Source organism: Caretta caretta, chromosome 11 (genome assembly GCF_965140235.1).
Source record: "Caretta caretta isolate rCarCar2 chromosome 11, rCarCar1.hap1, whole genome shotgun sequence".
NCBI classification, from domain to species: Eukaryota; Metazoa; Chordata; order Testudines; family Cheloniidae; genus Caretta; species Caretta caretta.
The window spans coordinates 13,643,788-13,666,634 of record NC_134216.1 but is presented as its reverse complement, the minus strand read 5'-3'; the positions used below and the strand labels follow the sequence as shown (position 1 = coordinate 13,666,634).

Genomic DNA, 22,847 nt, shown 5'->3' with positions numbered 1-22,847 from the left:
ATTAACAGAATGCAGCATAGACAGGAACCCCCTTTGGTTACATGATTAACCTCTAACAAAATATATATATTATTTAAAATATGTCCCTAGAGGTTGAATTTGGGTCACTTATCCTGCAGGATGCTTAACCCTTTCTGGCCATGTGTCACAAGTTGCAATTTTTCAGATAATGTTTATTTTTCCCACCGTGTCTCTGGCACTGGATTACTTCACTAATGGCAATGGGCTGATCTATTCACAAACCACAAAGTAAATGTCTGAAACTGATTTCTTTCTCTCTCTCTCTCAATATACTGTGGCCCTGTTGTGATCAGAACTGGCTTAGTGCCTCAGTTTCCCATTGCATAATGAAGAGGGGAAAGGGAACTCTTTGCTAATGCTGCTTTATTGGTGGTGGTATGTAGTTTTCCCATTAATCATGTGAATGGGCCTAAAGGCTATATGGTATGAATAAAGAATCATAGAAATGTAGGGCTGGAAAGGACCTTGAGACCAGGCCCCTGCACTAAGGCATGACCAAGTAAATCTATTCTAGCCCATCCTTGACACATTTTGTTGAACCTGTTTTTAAAAATCTCCTCTAAAGGGATTCCACAACCTTTGGAAGCCCTTTGCACATCGTAACTAGAACTATGGTTAAAGAGTTTTTTTTTTTTTCCTAATATCTAACCTAAATCTTCCTTGCTGCAGATTAAGCCCATTACTTCTTGTCCTACCTTCAGTGGATATGAACGTTGATCATTGTCCGCTTTCCAACAGCCCCTGATATGTTTGAAGACTGTCATCAGGTTACCCCTCAGTCTCCTTTTCTCAAGACTAACCATACCCAGTTTTTTCAGGGTGGATTGATTTAAGTCCGCCATTTAAATCAAGTGAGAAGCCTTGATTGAAGTAATCGATTTGAATCAACTTCTACATTTGTACTTCTTGTTTTTCTCAAGAAAGGTGCATTCTCATTGGTTGATAGAACTATTAAAATGTGTTGATTTGCAAAGCTAAATAGAGATTTTACACTAGATTTGGTACTTAGGAGGGTACACTATAACTATATACATTTATTTAAGCAATTATGTAGCTTAATTTCAGAATTGTACGTTTTAGAAAATGGTGAATGATATAACATACTATTGCTTATTAATTTTTGCTCATGATTTACATTAACCTTCATTAGAATGGTAAATGGAATTTAATTAAACACATAACAAAACTTTTATTTAATAAAATCATTTTAAATGTGTTTGATACATAAGCTTCTCAACATTTAATAGTAAAATTCAGATTTAATTTTCAACAGGTTTATTTTAAAAAAAAAATTATTTTATTTTCCAAAAATCATGGTTTTGTTTTTTGTTTGTGTGGGGTGTGTGGTGTATACATTTTTGTTGTTTGTTTTTGGACCTTGCCTCATGTCACTTTTGTAGCTCTCCTCTTGACTCCAGTTTGTTCAGAACTGGACATAATACTCCTGCTGAGGCATCACCAGTACCAAGTAAAGCGTGACATTTCTCTCCCATGTTTTATATATGACACTCCTGCTAATACCCCCCACAATAATAGCCTTTTTTGCCATTGCACCATGTTGTTGACTCATATTCAATTTGTGATCCCCTATAGCCCCAACCGTACTGCCACCTACCCAGTTGTTCCCCATTTTGTATTTGTGCATTTGATTGTTGTTGAAGTGTGGTACTTTGCACTTGTCTTTATTGAATTTCATCTTGTTGATTTCAAACAAATTCTCCAATTTTCAAAGTTGTTTTGAATTCATGCCATTTCAGAAGTAACTGTGTAATAATAGAAGACAAATGGGGACGTGAGATTGTCAATTGACTGCATGCCTCCAAACCTGAGCTCTATTTCCACATCCCAGCTACTCTTGCATAAAGCTCCATAGTTATGTGCACTGCACGATGTAATACGTTTTTTGTTTTTTTTTTTGTCACTAGGTCCGCTCCCCTGATGTTGAGCGGGTGGAATGGCTGAACAAGGTGAGAAGGTGTTAATGGAGCTGTATCTGGAAAATATTTTTAGTGAACGGTCTCTACTCTGGAGTTGCCCCTTACCACGGACTTAAACATACAAATATAATAAAAGCAACACCTTGCTATTTTAGGGAGTGATCAGATTTAATGCCTCTGCTCAGGGCTGGCTCCAGGCACCAGCGAAGGAAGCCGGTGCCTGGGGCGGCCAACAGAAAGGGGCAGCACTCTGTCCGTGATTGGGGCGGCACGTCCGCGTCTTCAGCAGCAATTTGGCGGCGGGTCCTTCACTCCCTCTTTGTCAGCAGGTCCTGCTCTCCTCCCCCCCCCCCAATTTTTTTTGGGGCGGCAAAAAAGCAGGAGCCAGCCCTGCCTCTGCTTAAACCTTTGAGCACACGAAATCTGTGCAGATTCAGTCTGAGCTGAGTGCTTGTCTTGTTCATGAGGGCTGGGCCTTCTCTCCTGGCGAACATAAGAAACCCCTCCTGAAAACTCAGACTTCCAGTCTTCCTTCGTTAACCACTGCACTACAGATGCTGCTTAAAACCTAAATACCAGGAACGAACATGCTTGTGTAGCAGTAATTCATCTATGATCTTTCCTACCCCTGCTGCACACTGTCACCCTTTATTGCTGTCTCATCCAGTCTGAATTGCCAGCTCTTGTGGGAGGAGAACTGTCATGTTTGCTTGTTGAGTTAATAGGAACAGTTAGAAGTAGAACAAGGCCAAAATTTTCAGAAATTATTTTTATTTTATTTTTCTAGGTGCCTGATATGAGGCACCTCAAAGGGGCCAGATTCTCAGAAGATCAGTGTCCAGAAACTTCCGAGGCTGAAGTACTTTGTAAGGTGTCTCATGTTGGGCACCACCAATCTCTAATCGGGTGTGGAAGCTTTGCTCTGAAACCAAGCTCCTCGTTCAGCAAAATGACCTAGGTTAACAGCGTTACAGTTCCTGAGGTAACTGCACCTCTGACCCCTTTGTGGCCTCCTTGAGGCCACCCCACTTAGATGACAGCTAGAGGCCTGAGACCTTTCTCCAGTCAGAGTCCCACAGCTCCCTCCTTTTTAGACCAGGGATTTAGGTTGCGATTCCTCCTGCAATGCACAACAGGTTGGAATTTAACTTGGCATCTGTAGCTCTGGTCTCTCTCCGGGGCAATGACAGGGTTAATCAATGACCAGTCACCCTTCGTAAAGCAAAGTACAGTACTATACAGAACAAAAGCATTACAGAGAAAAATGTATCTTACAACAGTGAACAGCTTCTATGAAGACCTGAGTTCACCAGGGAGTCCCCCATCTTCCACACAGAGACCCTGATGGAGATACAGTGCTGCAAGGTCTGACCCCCTTGGTCATCGTGTCACACTTGAGCTTGGATGTGATCAGAGCCACACATTCCTCTTCCCACCCCCATTTCAGGGTGGTCACAGATTTTCAGTCCTTTGTTTGCCAGACTTCTCCAACCAGCTAAAAACAGTCTCTTTGGTGCACCCCTCCCACCTGCCTCAGGTGAAGCTTCTCCAGGCTGGCTACCTGCCTAGGGGTTTGCATTAATCTTCCCCAGTTCCCCAAATATAATCCCTAGTTCATAAAGATACAAAGAACATTTACAAAGTTGATAGGATAGTCTTACGGCTGTCATGTGTCCATTGTATCTGTCACAAACAGTATGTGTTAAATCTTTTTTTTAACCATCATCTCAGGAACTGGAATAAATCCTCTTGAAGGTGTGAATAAAAACTAGTTTTATTACAAAGTAGAGGGCCAATAGCCATATGTGCTGTGTAGCGTGGAGTTAAGTTTTTCTTTAACTGGATGCATCTTGTACAAAGAATCCACACTGTGTTTTTTGTGCTTTCTATAGGTCCTTGTGCAGGCCTGGCCGTACTTTGGGACAGTCCTGGAAAAAACGCTTAAAGAAAAGATTGAACCAAAGATCAGAGCCAAGAATGTGCACCTGAAAACATGTACCTTTACCAAAATTCACTTTGGAGAGAAGGTAGGTGAAGTCACCGGGAAGGGTTACAGACCAATCTTGTTCTGCTTTGCTCCAAAATCGCAGAGGGGGGGAAGGTGAATGTTGGGATTCTAGTGTACAGTTCCTTTATTTCTATAATACTAGAAAACTAACTGCATCAGTCCTAATCCAGCTACTATTGGAGTCATCCTGTCCTCAGTTTCCTTTGCTTTTAAATAAGCCCTTATTTAACCAAAAAGGAGGAAGACTGTATCTGGATTCGGAGGACACAATACCTTCCCAGTGACTGTAACCCTAGCCTGGCATAACTTATGACTAATGCTAGGCAGTAAAGGTGGCCCTCTTATCAGCATCCCTGTATGTCACCCCTTCATTAAAAGTTTAAAGAAGTTTCCTTATGATCCTTGAAATGTGGCATCGCTCATCTGGAACCAGGCTTGTCTGAGGCCATCAAGATTGCCCAGCAGGACTTGGACTCATGTACTGATCTTGCAGAATAGTAGAGGGAGCCAAGGGGTACTGCACTGTTGAGGCTCCCATGCTTCTAGATCTAGCTGTGCAACTCCTCTCAGATTTTGGAGAAAATCAAGGGTAAGAAAAGTGCGCCCAAAAAAACACCAACTTGTTTCACTTTTACAAGTTTGTGCTACATCTTCCTTTAAACTTTCCAATTCACTCACTATTTTAGACTATTAACAGGTAACTTTTTAATGAAAGAATGTACCTGGGTTGAATAAAGCAGGTAGAAGTCTTCAGTTGGCCCTAATTTAAAATATGTTAACTGTGCTATATCTTGTATGTGTCTCTCCTTCTTTCAGTGCCCTAAAATCAATGGAGTAAAGACTTATACTAAGGAAATTGATAGTAGACAAGTGATCCTGGACTTGCAAATAAGGTAATATTGAATTATTCATATCAAACTCTCTTAACTTGCTGCCCTTCAAGCAGTTACATAGGAATATAGCAAGTGCTCCAGTGGATCAGACCTGAGATCCATCCAGTCTGGTATTCTGTATGATGGTGTCCAGTGCACGATGCTTCAGAAGAAAGTACGAACCGTGCAATAGGCAGGTGTGGGATAGTCTGGCCCCCACAGTAGGTCTCCTCCTGGCTTATGCTAGGTAGAGATTGGCTTACTCCCTGAAGCATGAAGCTTAATATCCCATCCATAGAACTTTTTGTTGTTTTTTAATTATAACATTGCTGGATATTCTTGATGTCCATAAAAATATCCAATTCCTCTTTGAATCTTTTAAAATTCTTGTCCTCAATGACATCCTTTGGCTGTGAGTTTCACAGTTTAATCATGCTATGTAGGAAAAAATATTTCTTTTTGATTGGCTTTGAATTCCCCCCCGCCCCCCCCCTTGGAGTGTCCCCTTGTTCTTGTGTTATGAGATGGAGGGGAGGGGGGAACTGAAGTTCCTAATCCACCATCTCTGTACCATTCATTATTCTATTCATCCCCTTTTTAAGGAAAACAATTCCAGTCTTTTCAGTCTCTCTTCATATGAGTCTTTCCAGGCCCTGGATTATTCTCATCTTCCTTATTCTCCTCCCCTCTAGTTCTGCAATATCACTTTTGAAATGAGGTGATTGGTATTCCAGATGAGGCTGCTCTATTGATTTGATTTGCCTATAGGAAGGCATTGTAACAATATTGTTCATCACCCATTCCTTATGCAACACAACATCTTGCTTTTTTTAACCTCAACCGCATACTGAGCAGAGGATCATCCATAGAGCTTTTTTAAATACAGGGACAACATTTTCTACCCTTCAGTCCTAGAGTGGCAATTTTTAATGATTTTTTTTTGTTTTGTTTTTGTTAGCAGCTCAAACACTTCATACTTAAGCTCCTTTCTCAGTTACATTGAAGGGGTAGGATCATAGAGGAAAATGTTTTCTTGTGAATGCCTACAGTTTTGAAACTTCCGAAGGGTGATAGTCCCCTAATGAAAGCTGCTTTCCTGCATGGTAATGCCACAACAGCAGTGTGCACCAAAGAACATGTAGTGATGTGGACAGTAGCATCACTCAAACAAGAACTGCGTCTGCCTTTACATTGTGTGTCTGTGGAAAACCTCACCAAAATTAACAGGAAATGTGCATCTCCCTTAGCAAACTGTAAAATTCCATGCTGTTTACTCTTATACCAAGACTGGCAATGTTACAACATGCTCTCTGATGTAACAATTGTAGAATTCCCTCTGTTACAGTCAGACCATTTTGAGGACATTTAGCAAGTCTGTGTTCATGTGTTTGTGTATCACGCCTTGCACAGTAAGGTCATTACCCTGCAGAGCCTTAAAGGCAGGCAGGAATTTCTGCTGCTTACATCACACCTCCCTTTCCTGCGGCTCTTAAGCCTCCCTTCCCTGCTCCATCTGGATCCTCCCACTCATGCAGTTGTGTTTTTTTAGATATGCACCTTTATCCTGGAACAGTCTCCCTCTTGTGCCCTAGTTGGCCACTCCACTCCTTATCCAGGTCCCTCTTGAAGACCTGCTTCTTCCATGAAACCTTTCAGCATTGCTGAACTATGGTCTTATGCCATCATATTGACCAAAACATAACTGAACTGTCATGGGATCATCCAGCATATCTTGTCTATTCAGGCTTGTCTTGTGTCTCTTGTATGTCCTGGACAGTGCTGTGCACCCAACTGTTCTAAAAATAAGTAATATATTGGCTTTTGTTTCTGCAAACCAGCTGTCTATTGGATTGGTTGGACAGTCGCTTCAGGAACTAATGCACGTGGTAGCGATGAGAAACAGCACAATAAGCTAGGGTGGGTTTTGCCCCTTGACTGTGTTTCCCCAGGATGCAGAAGAAAAGCTACGAAAATGGGTGTGCTTGGATATTGCTGAGAGGTAGACTTCCATTGTAAATAGGGTAGTCTCTGCTAGGATGGAACGTGCAATCATCCTCATGTCTTACTGAAGTTATTTGTGAGTTCATCTCTTTAAATTAAGAGAATTGTCCTGGTGAAGGGTGGATTCAGGTGGATAAAAAAGCCAGCCTATCCAGTTATGCACCCCAAAGAATGCGGATGATAGACGCTGCTATTGTTACCTATGAACTCGGACTAGCTTGGTAATTCCCTGCACTGTCAGAGCTGGTAATAAAAAGGAGAGACCTGCTTGAACTGTGCTAGCTTCTCCATTATCTTCCAATGTGAAAAAGTGCAGCAGCTTACACTAAGTCTGAATCTGACCCACTGACTCTAAACATAAAATTGATTAAAGAAGTCAGATTACACCTAATCTTAGCATGGTGGGGTGTGTGTGTGTGGGATTTCTCGTGTCTGTTCATAAGATGGTAGTGGCTGTTGGTCAGACAGGAAATTTGGCTCAGTGTCTATTCAAGATTCAGCCGGTGCTCTAAGATGGAGTTGTGTGCTACAGGCCTAGTTAGATCAATGGTGTCAAGGTTCCTTCCCCACTCTGAACTCTAGGGTACAGATGTGGGGACCTGCATGAAAGACCCACTAAGCTTATTCTTACCAGCTTAGGTTAAAAACTTCCCCAAGGTACAAACTTTGCCTTGTCCTTGAACCGTATGCTGCCACCATCAAGCGTGTTAAACAAAACAGGGAAAGAGCCCACTTGGAGACGTCTTCCCCCAAATTATTCCCCGAAGCCCTACGCCCCCTTTCCTGGGGAAGGCTTGATAAAAATTCTCACCAATTTGTACAGGTGAACACAGACCCAAACCTTTGGATCTTAAGAACAATGAAAAATCAATAAGGTTCTTAAAAGAAGAATTTTAATTGAAGAGAAGGTAAAAGAATCACCTCTGTAAAATCAGGATGGTAAATACCTTACAGGGTAATCAGATTCAAAACATAGAGAATCCCTCTGGGTAAAACCTTAAGTTACAAAAAGACACAAAAACAGGAATATACATTCCATTCAGCACAGCTTATTTTACCAGCCATTAAACAAACGGAAATCTAATGCATTTCTAGCTAGATTACTTACTAACTAACAGGTTTCAGAGTAGCAGCTGTGTTAGTCTGTATTCGTAAAAAGAAAAGGAGTACTAGTGGCACCTTACAGACTAACCAATTTATTTGAGCATAAGCTTTCGTGAGCTACAGCTCACTTCATGAGCTGTAGCTCACGAAAGCTTATGCTCAGATAAATTGGTTAGTCTGTAAGGTGCCACTAGTACTCCTTTTCTTTTTACTAACTAACAGAAGTTCTGAGACTGCATTCCTGATCTGTTCCCGGCAAAAGCATCACACAGACAGACAAACCCTTTGTCCCCCCCCAAAGGGTTTTGCCTCTGGCCAGGAGGGATACAGAACTGTATACAGAAAGGTGGTTACCCTTCTCTTCCCTTTATATTTGACAAATGGGTACCTACCTTTTCACTGATGTCAGACTTGGGAACAGACCCAAGTGAAAATAAGCAGGAACCACATGTATTTTGCCAATAAATATATGCAGATATTGGGTCTGTTTTAAGATTTAGCCATCAGCTGTGCTTGTAAGCTGACAAATTCTGTTTGCTTGGTGAGAGTTGTCCTTCAGTGATATCTTCTGCCCGTTCACACATGTCACTCCTCTGAACTATAGTAGCATCAGTAACCCCTGAGCTTCCCATCTCTGGGTGAGGAGGTGTTAATCAGTTTGGTCCAGGTAGTGACAGACTCCTGGCCATATCCCTCCCTGTACCTAAACTAGTGCCATGGAGAGACTGCTATAGAACACCATTTAAACATGCAGTGGAGCAGAGTCTGCTCTGGCTGGCCTTTTCATAGCCGGGAGCCCCTCATTCAGTAAAACTACATCCGTTCCTCTGCCTTTGCTTGCAGACCCTGGCCCTCTCTCAGAACTAGAAAATAATCCAATTGTGGAAGATTTTAGCTTCAGTCTTTCTCTTCTTTGGGGTCATGCAGTGAAGAGTTCTAGTCAGAACATGTGCATGTCATGGTGAAGTGTGTTGGTGTCTGGTTTTTCCTGTTCACGTATCTCAAGCAACTGAACCTGTGTCACTCAAACGTTCTTCAAACTCGAGATCACGTGTGGGGAGAATTCTTCCTCAAAGGAATTCTATTCCAAATAGAAATGGAGACTGAGAGGGAGATGGAACTTGGCCTTAACTCTAGCACTCGTAGTTGTGGAGGCAAGATGTCCATGCACGTGATACTGCAGCTAGCAGAGGAAGTGCCCTTCAGATTGGGACATGAGTAAAGCTCATGTACCTAATATACAGAATTGAATTTATATTTGTTCAGTTGGGCATTGCTCGTTAGTGGTAGTTCCCTACAGCTGTTTTTTCTCCAGTTAAATTACTTTCCTCTCATGTTTCCTTTTGGTCAATGACACTTGGTACACCTATGACTATTTTAAACAATTCCATCACACTTATAATAGAAGGTGAAATAAAATTAAGACGTCAGCAGTCCGAAGAGGTTACTAATAAAAGGGTAGCGTGTTTGTTTATTTAACGGTTATCAGTCTGTAGGTAATGCTATGGTAGTCTGATATCCCTCCCCCTCTAGTTCTGGGTTAAAGTGACTGATCAGAAATGATATGTTTTTGCTGTCAATCTGTTTGCTCTTTAGACTTCAAACCCAGGCCTTTGAAAAGGGGATGTGTGTGTTTGTGTGTGGACCCTTACACCCATGCAGACTTCAGTCAAGTCATAGGAACTCTGCATGGGCATAAGGCTTTGGGAACTCTTTTCTTTCAGGTCTCAGTACTGGACAGTTATCATTCATCTCCATTAGTCATTTGGCCTAATAGCAGGGTTACTAACAGGTAAGTAGTAGTAGGTGTTAAAGAATGAGTGACTCCAAATTTAAAAATAAACATGACTCCTTTATCTTGGCATTTGTTAACTTGAGCTGCAGGAAATCATTATCCAGTGACATCATTCCTTTTCCCTTAAAAATTGCTCAGGCCCTGCCATCGGTTATTAAGATGCTTTGTGTCTAGGTAGCATCCAAAGATCTTGAAGCATCCTGTAAACACTAATGAATTTTGGCTGCACAGCATCCCTGTGAGGGAGGATTATTGTCCCCATTTTACACACGGGGCAGCTAGGGTACCGAGACACTGCCTTGGCCAGCGTCCCACAACAATCCATGGCAGAACTGGCCGTCGAAGCAGTTTCCTGACTCCTAGCCTGGGTGGGGAAGGACTTTTTGTCTTAGCTGTTGCTTCCACCTCTTCTTAGTAAAGTTTAATAAGCATCACTTTGGGATGGTTTACCTTTAAGGAAGAAAACTCTCAGTGACGTGTATGCTTAGCAGACTACAAGTGTGACCCATAACTAAATTTCTGGTCTCCATATTACTCATAATTACCAAGGGAAACAACAGATGCTTGAAGAATGTTGCTCAAATTAAGTCTGTTAATAATAGCTTGCGTTTACATAGCATCAGAGTATCACAAGGCGTTTGATAGACACTAATTATTTCTTATCATGTTCTTGAGACATAAATACAACCCTTTTTCCAGGTGGGGAAACTGAGTCACAGAACTTGTGACTTGCCCACAGGTCATGCATGAAATCTTTGGCAGAGCCAGGAATGGAACCCAAAGGTCCTCTTTCCCAATCCTCTGCTCTGCCCATCAAACCACACTGCCTAAATGTTCAGATTTAAAATGTCAAAGCAAATCTTAAAATACTTTAAGCTGTGGTCAATCTTAGAACAGCTCAAGCGATTTTAAGAAGAAACGTTAGGTAAAATCACTACTTGCTCTTTTTGAGTTACATACAAAGTGTTTTTGTTTTCCCATCATTTATCCAGTTCAAAAGCTAGATGTATGGATACCATTTGTTCATTGCAAAATAGTACAGCATTCAAACTACATTTAGGGAGGAATCTGGTTTCTGCAGGTGGTCAGAAGATGCAAACTTCTTCCAGGGAGCACCTAACAATGTCAGAACTGAGGAAAAAACCTGACTTGGCTCCCAAAACACTGAGTTAGATTCTCTAAACTGATAAAATCTTTCAAAACAAAAGGAACTTTTCAAGTGCAGCCACTTTATATCCTGTAGCTGCTTTGCTTCAGGATAATCGTTCAGTTGTTTTAAGAAACTGCAAAACTAACTATCGACTGTACCCATTAGAAACAAAGTCTATTAGAAAGGTGTTTATAGCAGTGCGAAGTGTTTCTCTGAGAGGAAGGATATTCATATGGAAAGAATGTTGAAGGCCTTGTAATCTTCTAGCAAAGGATGTATAGAGTCCTTGGTTGCATTAAACCCTTCTGTGATGAAATAATCAGAAGGGAAATTATTCTGTGGGTTCTCTTGTTCACACACCTGCTTGTGATTCAGTCTTCTGCAGCCATAGGGTTGTAGGTGTATGATAAATACAAGTGCAGTGAACTCATCTGATTGCTGGAAGAGAGGAGTGGGGTGGGTGGGCAGGCGAGTGGGGTGGGGTGGGGGTTTTGTTTTTATCCCCCGCACCCCACCACCACAGTACCTGTCAATAGACACTATGTTCATGCAAGAATTTAAAAGGAAATTGAGAAAGCGTTTTATTTATTTTTTTGCAGCACAGTATGGATAAACCACTACCCTGAAGAGCTTCCAGTCTTGCTTCTCACACATGACCGGTCAAGCAAAAGAGTAGACAGGGTTTGGGAGAGGTAGGATGGGGATCAGAGCAGTAAGAATTATTCAGCTAATGCCTAAAGCTGCATGTGAGCGAGCAAACATGTAATCTGTTACTAACTGAACAAATCAGTTTTGACACCGAGCAGGATATGACAGACTCAATTCCTCCAAAACACAGGAAGAGATGCACGTGTATGCAGAGAGGAAATATATCATGTAAACTATAGAGCAACTGTGACAGACACTAGTTCCAGTAAGTGACGAACTAATAGTAAGAGTGAAGTTTATATACAATGAATGAATCTTCTTTAGCGCTGGAATGGGCTGCTGCTTCATTTCTAAATAGTGCAACTGATGGATTGTAGGGAATAGAGCTGATAGAAAAATGCAGATTTTCATGAAAAACTTATTAGAAATTTTTACGGTGAAATGTAGACTGCATGAAATCTTTCAAAAAGTCTAGGAGCTGGTTTAAAGACTTCCTTGCAATAGATTTTGTAATTGTCAATTTTTTGACAAACTCTACTAAGGAGAATGTGCTTTCACCTGAACGCCCAATGTGGTATGTTCTTCTTTCACTCCAGAAATGAAAAGCCTACCAATAGAATATCTTAAAACTAGCCTGTTCCAGTTCAGGGCAGCTGCTCCTGTATTTCCTCTTAGTGGTCCAACAAGTCTTAGGGTTCCAGCTCCCCATCTGTAGCCTCTCTTGGAGACGCATCTCACTGCCTTCTGACTACGATATGTCCAGACTGTACAGTTCCTTGCCTTCACTGTGTATTTCACAGCAGAGGCAGTCTGCTTAAACAAACTTTGCTCATAGATTTGAAGGCCAGAAGGGACCATTATGATCATCAAGTCTGACCACCTGCACACTGCAGGCCACAGAACCTTCTCCACCCGCTCCTGTAATAGACCCCTCTAACATCTGGCTGAGTTACTGAAGTCCTCAAACCATGATTTAAAGACTTCAAGTTACAGAGAATCTACCTTCTTCCTTTCTCTTCAGAGACTGATAATGGAGTGATTGCTACAGCTATAAGTTACCACACCGTTCTTTCTAAGCAAGCCTACTTTTTATTCTTAAGGTAAAAACCATTACCGAGAAGGCCTACTAAAACAATAAACGCACCTACGTGCATGCTAATAAGATTACCGGGCATCACCCCACCAAAGGAGTTTCTTTGCAGTTACAAGTTCATCGAGCTTCAGCTCAGAACAAGCACACACTCTTATTAGGCCTCTGTAGGCCTAGTCCTTCCAATCCTTCCCTAAGGATTGGGGCCCTCCATGGACCTGTCTGTTTGCTGGATCAGAAGGTGCTGGGCCAGTTTAAACATAAGCTATTTAACAAAAAGTCTTTTCTTTGTCCATTAGGTCTTTGGAGAATCCAGTTTGAAGTAATATATATGAATCTCTCCGGGGGTGATGGCTTCAAAGATTGGTAAGGAGGAAGTTCATTAGCATCCGCCCTCCCTACTAGAGAAGATACAATTCCATTTTTAATACCATGTACCCTGAAGGTATTAAACCTTAACTCAATAAGGGTTCATTGAACTGAATTACCTTGTGGAATTAAGGTATGTTCAGGAAATTCCAGTATCGTGCCAGTCTGTCAGGCATCCCTTTTAGTTTCCCAGTGTGATGCTACCATTATTCAGAGCCTGTGAATAACAGTAGCATTACCACAAAGGCCGTACAATTTATCCTTGTGCTGTCCTATTCAATATGCGGAGAATTGTTCTTTAACAACGCATAATTAATCCATGGCACTCATTACCTCCAAGCTATTAGACCAAGATTTGAGACAGAATTAGGCATTCATATGGATAAGATTAAAATAGGGGTTTTTGGAGGGCTATCAACCCTCCTGCTTCAGGGAATAAACCAACCTTTGAGGGAGATTGGGAAGAAACTCCCCATTTGGGCAAGACATTCCATAACTCTCCCTACTAGAGTTTGTTGCACTGTCCTCTGAAGCATATGGTACTGGCCATTGTCAGACAGGGGAGTGGGTGAGGTGGACCTCTGATCTGACTTGGCATGGCAGTTCCTACGTAATATTGATTTAGAACCGCCTAAACGATGATGATCTGATGGTACAGATCGCACTGAATAGTTCACAAGAGAACTTTTGTCATACAAATCTCTGTCAGGAAAGAATATTCTGAGAGAATATTAAACACGGTTCTGCAGCTAAGTGGTTGCTAGAAATAAAAGGTATTAATGACTGTTTGGAAGAGTTTCTGATTCTGCAGAAAGACCAGGGATTTTTATAAACCAAAATAGTGTCTTCTGCATCACATACTAGTCATAACTGCCTTCTAAATTCCTAGTTTGTTTATTGCAAACTTGGGGGCTCACTTCAAGCCTTCCTCTGGGCTCTTTAGTCAGACAACTCCCTGTGAAGTCAGTGGGAGCTCTGCCTGAGCAAGGATTGCAAAATAGAGCCCAAAGTTTATTTGTAGAAATGCATCACTTTACCAGAAAACTAAGAATTTTTTTAAAATGTGATTATCACTCAAGATTAACCAGTATTACCTTACAAGGTATACTGAAAATTGACATGCAAAATTGCACTGCTACAACATTTAAGCTTTCAATTTTTATAGTAGAAACCTCTTAATCTGGTAGATGTTTCTCTCTTCCTCCACCCTCCTTCCCCAGGTAAATACATTGCATGGAATTTTGTTTGGTTTATTTTTCAGATCTCATCAGGATTTAAATTGGCTGTGGGCTTTCATCTTGGGGGTGTATAAATCCAAAAAATAATTCTTTATCTAGAGCCTGTAGTGTCTTGTGAATTTGCCAAAGATTATTAAAATCTGGGACTTACTCCTCAGATGTCGTGGTTGGGGTTGTTTTTTGTTTGTTTTTTAAATATCCGGCAAAACGGAATCTTTGTAGCATACTTGAAAACCACTCTGCGCAAGGCAGCCATGTTTTAAAAATCAAGAAGTTGTAGTCTTATAGTGAACAGTATTAAAAATAGGTTATTTTCAGGGGTTATTGTCAACTTCCAAAACTATTGTACTCCACGTGAATTTTATTCTGGGTCTGATACTCTCAATGGTAACTGCCCAATAATTGACCTATTGTCTTATGGGTCCGCCTCAAGGCCACTGGGTTCTCTTTAAGGTTGATTTTTTTTTTTTTTTTTTTTTGCCCCTGTATTAGGCATCTCTGGCCCAGCCTGCTGTGATGACCTGAAAGGTGTGACATGAGCCAAGAGAAGTGAAATAGTGTATTAGGCTGTGATTGTGACTTCAGTGAGACTCTGCATGGGCACAGGAGTCTGTTCTCATGGCTTCTGGTGCAGGATCAGAGTCTTAGCAGGGGCTGTGAGAGAGCACCATGCTATTTCTTTACTCCCTTGTACCCCAATAACCCTCCTTATTCCCTTAGTAGAAATGAGCGCACACTGTCGTCTCCAGGCCTAAGGGTGGGGAATTAAGCTTGAAATAAAAATGCTGCTCCATATTGCTGCTATGCTAGCATCCCCAGTTGATATTTAGGTTTATAATAAATTAAAAATTCCCACCTTTTTTGTTTAAGGAATTTAGCCGCTGCTTCTCAGCAGCGTGTGCACGCTCATCCAGTTCTGCAATATTACATTAGGGTTGATATGCTCATTTCCCTTGTCTTCTTTACAGCTCCATTTTGTTCAAGTGTGGGTATTGCAAACACTGGAATAACATGAGAACTTTCTCTCAGTTATATAGGGGACTGCGAGATTCACATGGAAGTATCAAAGTTTAAAGGAGGAGTGAAAGGAATACAGGTGGGTATAATGCAGATGTTCATGTGATGCTGTATTTTATATTGAGGCAGCGTGGCTCTGTGGTTAGGGCATCAGACTGGGGATCAGGAGACCTGGGTTTTATTTCTGATGCTGCCACTGGCCTGCTGGGTGACCTTTGACAAGTTACTTCACTGCCTTGTGGTTCCATTTTCCCACGTGTAAAATGTCTCCTCTGGAAGCACTTAGTGCTTTCTGTCTGAAAATCTCAATCGCATAGTGAGATGATATTAAACCTCTTGGAACTTCACAGTTACTGTGGAGAGAGAAGATCCTGTGCTACTTGAATTAATGGAGTTATTCTGAGGCTTGGATTTTCAAAGGAGCATAGCAACTTCCTTCAACCTGTTTGAAAATCTCCGCTTTTGCCATTAGCGGTTATGTGATCTCAGACACACAGGGGAGAAGTGCTGATTCTGTCTAGTAAAGGGCAGTGGTGCCCACATATAGTTAATCCCAGTATTACTGGGGTAGATTTAAATCAATTTTTAGGCTCCAAATTTAAACTTTGTGGAAACAAGATTCTACAAAATGGCAGGGGTAAAATTCTCAAAAGCACCCAAGCCCCATTTTCAGAAGTGACCTAAACACTTGGGAACCTGAGTTTCAGTCACTTCTGAAAATGGGGTTGGGGTCCGAAGTCACTTTGATACATTTTTTAAAAGCACTTAAGATAGTTTAGAAATGTTTTGATGTTTGTGGTTTGTGTTTAAAATGCCAGTGAAAAGCGTTTCATTTTGGATTTCCTCTCAACATAACTTGTTACAAACTAAGTAGATGATGTTCCAGCCCAAGCTTACCACCGAAGTTAGAGAAGATAAGTGCTCTGTGAATTCATTGCTCAGATAAGAGACGGTGTAGGACCCTGGCAATAAAGAATGGGTTTTGAGAAGCGTATCCTATGATACTGGGTATCGATGTTAGGGCCAGAACTCTGGAGTACTATGTCCCGTTTGTGTGCTTTGACCACACATCTCTGTAAATGAGGCAGCAGTTCAGGTTCATCCTGGCCGTTGCCTTCAGACTAAAGTTTCCCTCTGTTCTCTTCACAGTTATATGGAACATTACGGGTGATACTGGAACCTCTTATCACAGATGTGCCTTTCTTTGGAGCCTTGACAATGTGTTTTGTTCAAAAACCGGTAAGTCTGTAGTGAATCCCATTCTGCAGCCTGATTGACTCTGGATCTTTGCTCATATGATAGTGAGGGCCAATTTGCCTTTTAAACATCTGTCTGTAATAGCTTGGTTACTTCCCTGCCTGATATGTAATACTTAAATAGAATTTTGAACAATAATGTGATTTTTAAAAATGAGGAATGTTACTCTTTTTAGAGATCTAGATAATATAATGAACAATGTTCTTCTGCATTTTGTTCTCCTGCAGTGTTGCATGCCAAGTTAGTCTTTAGCTTCTATGAATGCACAGACTCCCTAGTGACTGTGGTAGATAGTCTGTCCATATGCCTTTATTGCAAGACCATTGACCGATTACTAATACAGTTAATAAATGCAGCCAGCTTAGGTGCCAGTCTGTGTTCTCCTTGCATTGAAGGCCTAATTGTGTAACCTTGTGAATGCCACCTGCTGTGAATTAAATCCCAACACACCCAAATGAGGAGCATCTTTCTCTTTCTAGTGACAGCTTATAACATGACTCACTTATTTTTTTTTAAATGTATTTCTGGATAGAGTTGTGTGGATTTTTTTATTTTTGCTCAAGTGTAAAGGTAATTAGAGACCAAATGCACACAGTATGTGGGTCACACTTATAAATCCTTCCATGAAGCATTGCCCTTTGGTTGGCATTAGCTATAATGAAGATACTTCCAGTTTCCAGTGACTGTAGCACAGTATAAGACTAGAGAAAATTCTCCTGCTACCCCCACACAACACCACTGAATTCAGTGTGCTGCATGGTTGCAACAGCAGAATTTTGATCATTGTGTATTTTTGGATTATAAGGATTCATGGTACATACTGTGGGAATATCCAGTGGTCTCTGGTGTAGGCTAAGAAGAACATAGCTGTGGGGAGGAGGCTAGATGTGGAGCAGATTATTGACTTCTGGGGAGTGGATTTCTGATCTGCATTAAAATTTAAAGAAATTTTTGCTACTGTGTGCCTCTGTTGTAGTCACAAACTTATCATAGTATCTGCTTTAGTCCATAAGTGACTGTATAGGTTGGCCATGTTGTTGGAGAGGGTATACTAAGACACCAGTGTAATTTACCAACATTAAAATATTTCTGGCAATACAACTAATATGGTACATAACTAAGAAATGATCAGCCCCAGCAATCTACTACTTGCATGAGATGGCAACTGGTCCTGGGCTCTGAGTAACTCTGGCAACAGTTCAGCAAGACAGAAATGGTGCTGGACGTATCGCCAATGGCGAGACTGAAGGCAAAACATAAAATCCAGTAAGAGGCATAAGTCGTGCATAGGCAGGAGGGAAATCCCATGGAGTAGTAGAGTGAAGCAAAAATGAAATCCACTCTTTTGCTGAAAAGCCCGGTATTACTAAAGATCCTTGCCTTAATCACCTGGATTAGTGCATAGATGATGTCATTGCCTCAAAGAACTTAGTTTTCAGGGCAAGATCCTCAGCTGGTGTAAACTGAAGTTAGTGGAGCTACGCAGTTTACATGAGCTGGGGATCTTACCCTTGGAGTAGAGGCTAAATAGAGGAAACCTCTATAGGCTAGTAAAATGCAAGTTTAAAAATTAGAAATGGAGTCTTCTAGCTCTGGGGATTTTGTTTGTTTCAAACAAAGGAAAGGTACAAAGGAAGATGGTGGCGGGAAGGGTGTGTGTAAGAAAACAGGACAGTGGAAGGTAAGGTGGACTGCATGACATGTAGGCAGTGGTAGACTTTTCTATTTCAAATAGATTCCAAACTGTCGGAAAAGTTAACTGTATCACTAGCAGTACAGCAGAGGGACATGATAAATGTCGCATTTATGATCCAAGAAGGGGAGAAGGTAGCAGCAGTTATTGAGGATGAACTGCAAACATTCACTTCAAACACCTGTAAATCTTTTGCTGTAATCCGTATGAGGGAGAAGAACGTAGTCACGTCTCAAACAAAACCAGCTGCTCTGGTCTAGTCTGAGCTTGTATGAAGATCCATGAAACTCCAGTCCTCTCTGGACTCACTGTAAAACCTTTTTTCAAAGGCCTTTCCAGAGAGGTGGTTCCAGAGAGTTATTGCACTGAGCAATCAGTCTTGCTACTCTGGATTGAGCGTTTGGGTTCCCTTTAGCACTTCAGCTCATATGTGACTTTGCTGGGTCACTCTAGCCACCCAGGAATGTGCTTTCTGAACACATCTCTTGTTCAAGCTGACCTAATGGCATGGCGCAGTTGGAGAATGGCCTCAAACTGAGGTGTTCTCTGGGGGTGGCCGGGATGGGGGGGACACACTTGATTCCTTAGTAAACATCTAGCAAAGGAAGTGTGCAAAGTCCCTGATAGCTCCCTTCAGAAGGATATGAGCAAAGTCAGAAGACACGAGCCAGTTGAGGACGCCTTCCTGATGGCTGTGATGCCTAGCTAATCTGTGGGGATGGAATTCGTGGTGATGGTGGGGTGTAGTAATGTGGCTTTATCAGGATGAGTTTGAGATGGTCACATGACTCACTACAGCTTCACCACTTACAAGTAATCCTTGCTCATTTGGGATGACTTGCATAAAACCTTGATACCACGCTGCCCAATTCATGTTCTGTAGCTGCCACATCTATATTTAAGGCACTGCTAAAACAGTTTGAGTGTCTTCAAAAACATTGGGCCATATTTCCAGTGTCTCTCAGTTAGCTAGCCTGTTGTTAGGGCTGTCCTCTTTAAATCCTTCTGCATGTAAAGCCCATTGCCTTAGTTGGATCTGGTCCCACATAAACAGCTCTTCTAGCTATCCCAGTAGGAAAGGAATTCTATGTTTGTGACTCAGCAGAGCCATGAAGTAGTGGATTTTAAAGCTGTGACATTTTTTTTAATGTATAGAAAAACTGTTACTGTCACAGGGCAGAATCACTTTGGGGCACAGAAGAAGGAAACAATACTCTGACATCTTGAAGGTGTTTTTTAAAATGATGGCTCTCTGAAGTTGCTGGGTTGTTGGAATATGTCCTATGGGAAGTCAGCAGGTGATCAATTAACTTATCGCTTGGCTCCATGGCAATCTCCTCCATTTGTGATTAGAAATATAAACACCACACAAGTTTGGATGGACTACACATCCTTGTGCTTCAGGGCATGAGGTAATTAGGAAGGCACTTCCTGGATGCGTGGATTGCCCCCCAGTTCTCCACTACAGGATTGCTTGCATCTGTGTGTGAAGCACTTGGTAATGGCTGCTCTCAGGTGGGACACTGAACTGACCAGTTTGCTGCTCTGATACCAGATGGCAATTTCTATGTTCCTAAGTCTTTGGAGGATAAGACCCAAAGAAACACTGACTCCATGGAGGTCTTGGCAGCTCAAATAAAGGAGGAAATGTCTCATTCTCAGCCATTGTTTTTTTAGGTGTAAACATAATCCAGTTGGTTTTCTTTAACTAGCTGGATATGTCTTGTTTTTTAGGCTCATTAATCATTTGTTGCAAATTCATTAACATGGTTCAGTTTGGTGTGTGTGTGTGGTTTTTCTCCCCCCCTGCTTACTGTAGCACTTGGAAGTCAATTGGGCAGGCCTGACCAACCTCCTAGATGCCCCAGGAATTAGGTGAGTGTTCACTTTTTTCTTCTTTTTTTTCTCCCCCTTTAAAAAACAAACAGGCGGGGTGGGAGGTGGAGGGGGAATGGTCTAGAAATGAACCCCTTTCTCTAGAAACTGAGCCAAGGATTTTCAAGAACTATGTATCATAGGGGTTTATACTGTTGTCCATAACAATAGTATCTGTAAAATCTAAACTCAAACTCTATTGCAGGCATCAGAATTGCTTTTCTACTATTTCATCACACTTGAGGCTCACGATGGAAGTATTATGGCTAGCCATCTCTCTTGTGCCAAGTCACAAAAGACACTGAGGCCATAACAAGGCCTACATTTAAAAAGCTGGCCTTCCTTTCTGCACCGCAAAAATGATTTTGCATTGATAGTTTATAAGGACAGATATCCAGAGTTAAAGGATTTGCATACTGTATTTTGAGGTGAACAAATATAAGCCACCTATCCTGGGCTTTGTGTACTCTATTGTAGTTTTCTTAATCATGGAATCTATTTTTAAATTAACAACAAAATGGCAGAAATTCCCCTGCTTTTCCCACAATGGGTTATTGACTCTTCAGATTCCCAAAAGAAACACAACAAAGTTGCCCCAGCCCTTCTCAAATACCGATTTGGTTGATTGTTTATACTTAAGTTACACAGTGAATGTGCACATCTCTCTATTTGGCTCCACTACTCTGGATTTTCAAGCTGTTCATCAGGAACAAAGATGCATTTTCTACTTCTGAGTTCTTTCAGCTTAAGCAGAAAACTGTTCGTCACATGGAAAGGAAAAGTAACCTACCAATTGGTTACTCATGAGTCCTTCTTTTTAAACTAAAAATGATTTTTAGGGGCTGCTTTTCTATCTCCTCCTCTTCCTGCTGAAAAAGGCTTAGGACCAGATGGAGACACACTTGTGCATGTTGAGTAGCTGCTTACTCCACTGAGTCAAATGGGACTGTGCTGCTACTCAATGTGAGTAAAGGTATACAAGCCTTTTGATGTACAGTGGCAGAGAGCTCCTTTTGAGGCTAGAGCAGCTGTATGCCCTGGAGTTTACCCTGGGAGGAGATGCCCTTTTTAACTTGGGATCTAATCTCTTTTTCTTTCTGTTGCAAATTCTCTAAACCCTTGCAAGAAAGGCCTGTACATACTGCACACTTACAAGCAACAATTCATTTGGCTCGCTGCAAAATGCTGGAGCCTGACTGCTTTGCTCCTTCCTACTTCCCTTATAGTTAAATATAAACACTCTGTTGATCATGAAAGCTTTATGAACAAACATGCCTGGATGTGAAACATGCTGAAAGACTGGTTGAACCAGAACTCTTCCTTTAAATGACTCTCTGATTTATGGGGAAGAGTAAAGAAATACAAAATCCTGCTTAGTCATTTACTTGTTAAAAACTACACATAGTTGGATTCAGGTCCATGCCAAAATTCACATGATTTCATAATCTTTCTGTTGATGGGGGTTTGGGCAGGAAATGATTGTCCTGTCATCAGACCCTCTTTGAGCCTGTGAGCTCTGCATTTGTACTTGGAAGGACATGGGATTTCAGCCTTCTGTTCTGGTCAAACTGTGCACCATGACCAGATCATGGAACAGCCTTATCCAGCATACTCCTCTTTTTACTAGCACTTTACTTCTCAATGGGATGAGGTCGGGAGGGAGTGGTGGTTGGGTTTTTTGTTCTGTTGGGGTTTTTTTTGTTTTTGTTTTAGTCTTTCCCCCTAATGGTATCCTGCCCTGTAGGTACAGACCTGCTCATGCCAAATTGCTGTTCATTTAAAGCACTTCATTCACCATTAGAAGTGGAGAGCACAATAGAGGGCCAAGTATGAGGCTAAAACTGAAAGATCAAAAAAAGCATTGATTTTATTGCATTTCATAAATTCCATAGGGTTTAAGGCCAGATCATTCTAGTCTAACCTGTATATCACAGGCCATTAAACTGCACCCAGTTACCCCTGTACTGAACCCAATAACTGGCTAAAGCATATCTTCCAGAAAGGCATCCAGTCTTGGTGGATTCTTCATGTTGTTGTGAGGTCTTCACATCATTTCCTTTGATAGTTTTGTTCCATTGGTTATTACCCTCACTGTTAAAAATGTGTGCCTTAAATTCAAATTGGAAATGTCTGGCTTCTGTTTCCAGACATTCGTTCTTAATATATAATGAAACCCAGCAAATTCCGCTCTGATGATTGATTAGCAGCCGTCATTTATTCCTAGAGACTTGCACATGAAGTGAACAATTGCTGCTACCTTGAGTCTGCAGCTCCTGTGATTTGATGGGATGCAAAGGATCTTTGTGCTCAGTAAAGATCACATGATCTCCTTGAAACCATTTTACTTTAAAAAGGTGACCTAGAAAGGGGGTTGGGGGAGCTTATGCCTTTTTGTTTTAATTCTTTATAACCTATAAAGACCAGAGTGCTTGGAGGAGACGTAGATTGTTCCATTGGTTAATCATCCTCCTGTTTTTTTTAACTTGACTGGCTTCAGCTTCCTATTTACAATCGTGTTCCTTCTTTTTTTTTTTTTTTTTTTTTTTTTTATTGCTCTTCAATAAATCTAGCTTGGGAAAGGACAGCACTGGACTCAAGACTCCAGTAATTTGCCTGCATCACAAAAAACCACCTCACAACTTGCTCACTTTCTTGGCAGTTTTAGCAGAGATACTAAGGGGTGAATGGAAGCTGAATTGCCTAAACATGGCTATTCCTTGAAGCGTATAGATTAAGACAAGCTGGTGGGGAAAGGTGGGAGAAGCTCATGTT

The 22,847-nt window shown here is 41.4% G+C and overlaps 1 protein-coding gene across 1 annotated transcript in view; it reads left to right on the top strand.

Annotated features, from left to right (window-relative positions):
- The window catches only part of ESYT3 (extended synaptotagmin 3), a 59,846-nt gene that overhangs the window by 12,780 nt on the left and 24,219 nt on the right, over positions 1–22,847 (top strand). Inside the window, exons 2-7 of the mRNA XM_048869114.2 lie at positions 1,947–1,988; positions 3,851–3,985; positions 4,783–4,859; positions 15,263–15,329; positions 16,400–16,489; positions 20,020–20,075. Coding sequence (XP_048725071.1) covers positions 1,947–1,988; positions 3,851–3,985; positions 4,783–4,859; positions 15,263–15,329; positions 16,400–16,489; positions 20,020–20,075 — 467 coding nt within the window. The remainder of the gene's footprint in view (positions 1–1,946; positions 1,989–3,850; positions 3,986–4,782; positions 4,860–15,262; positions 15,330–16,399; positions 16,490–20,019; positions 20,076–22,847) is intronic.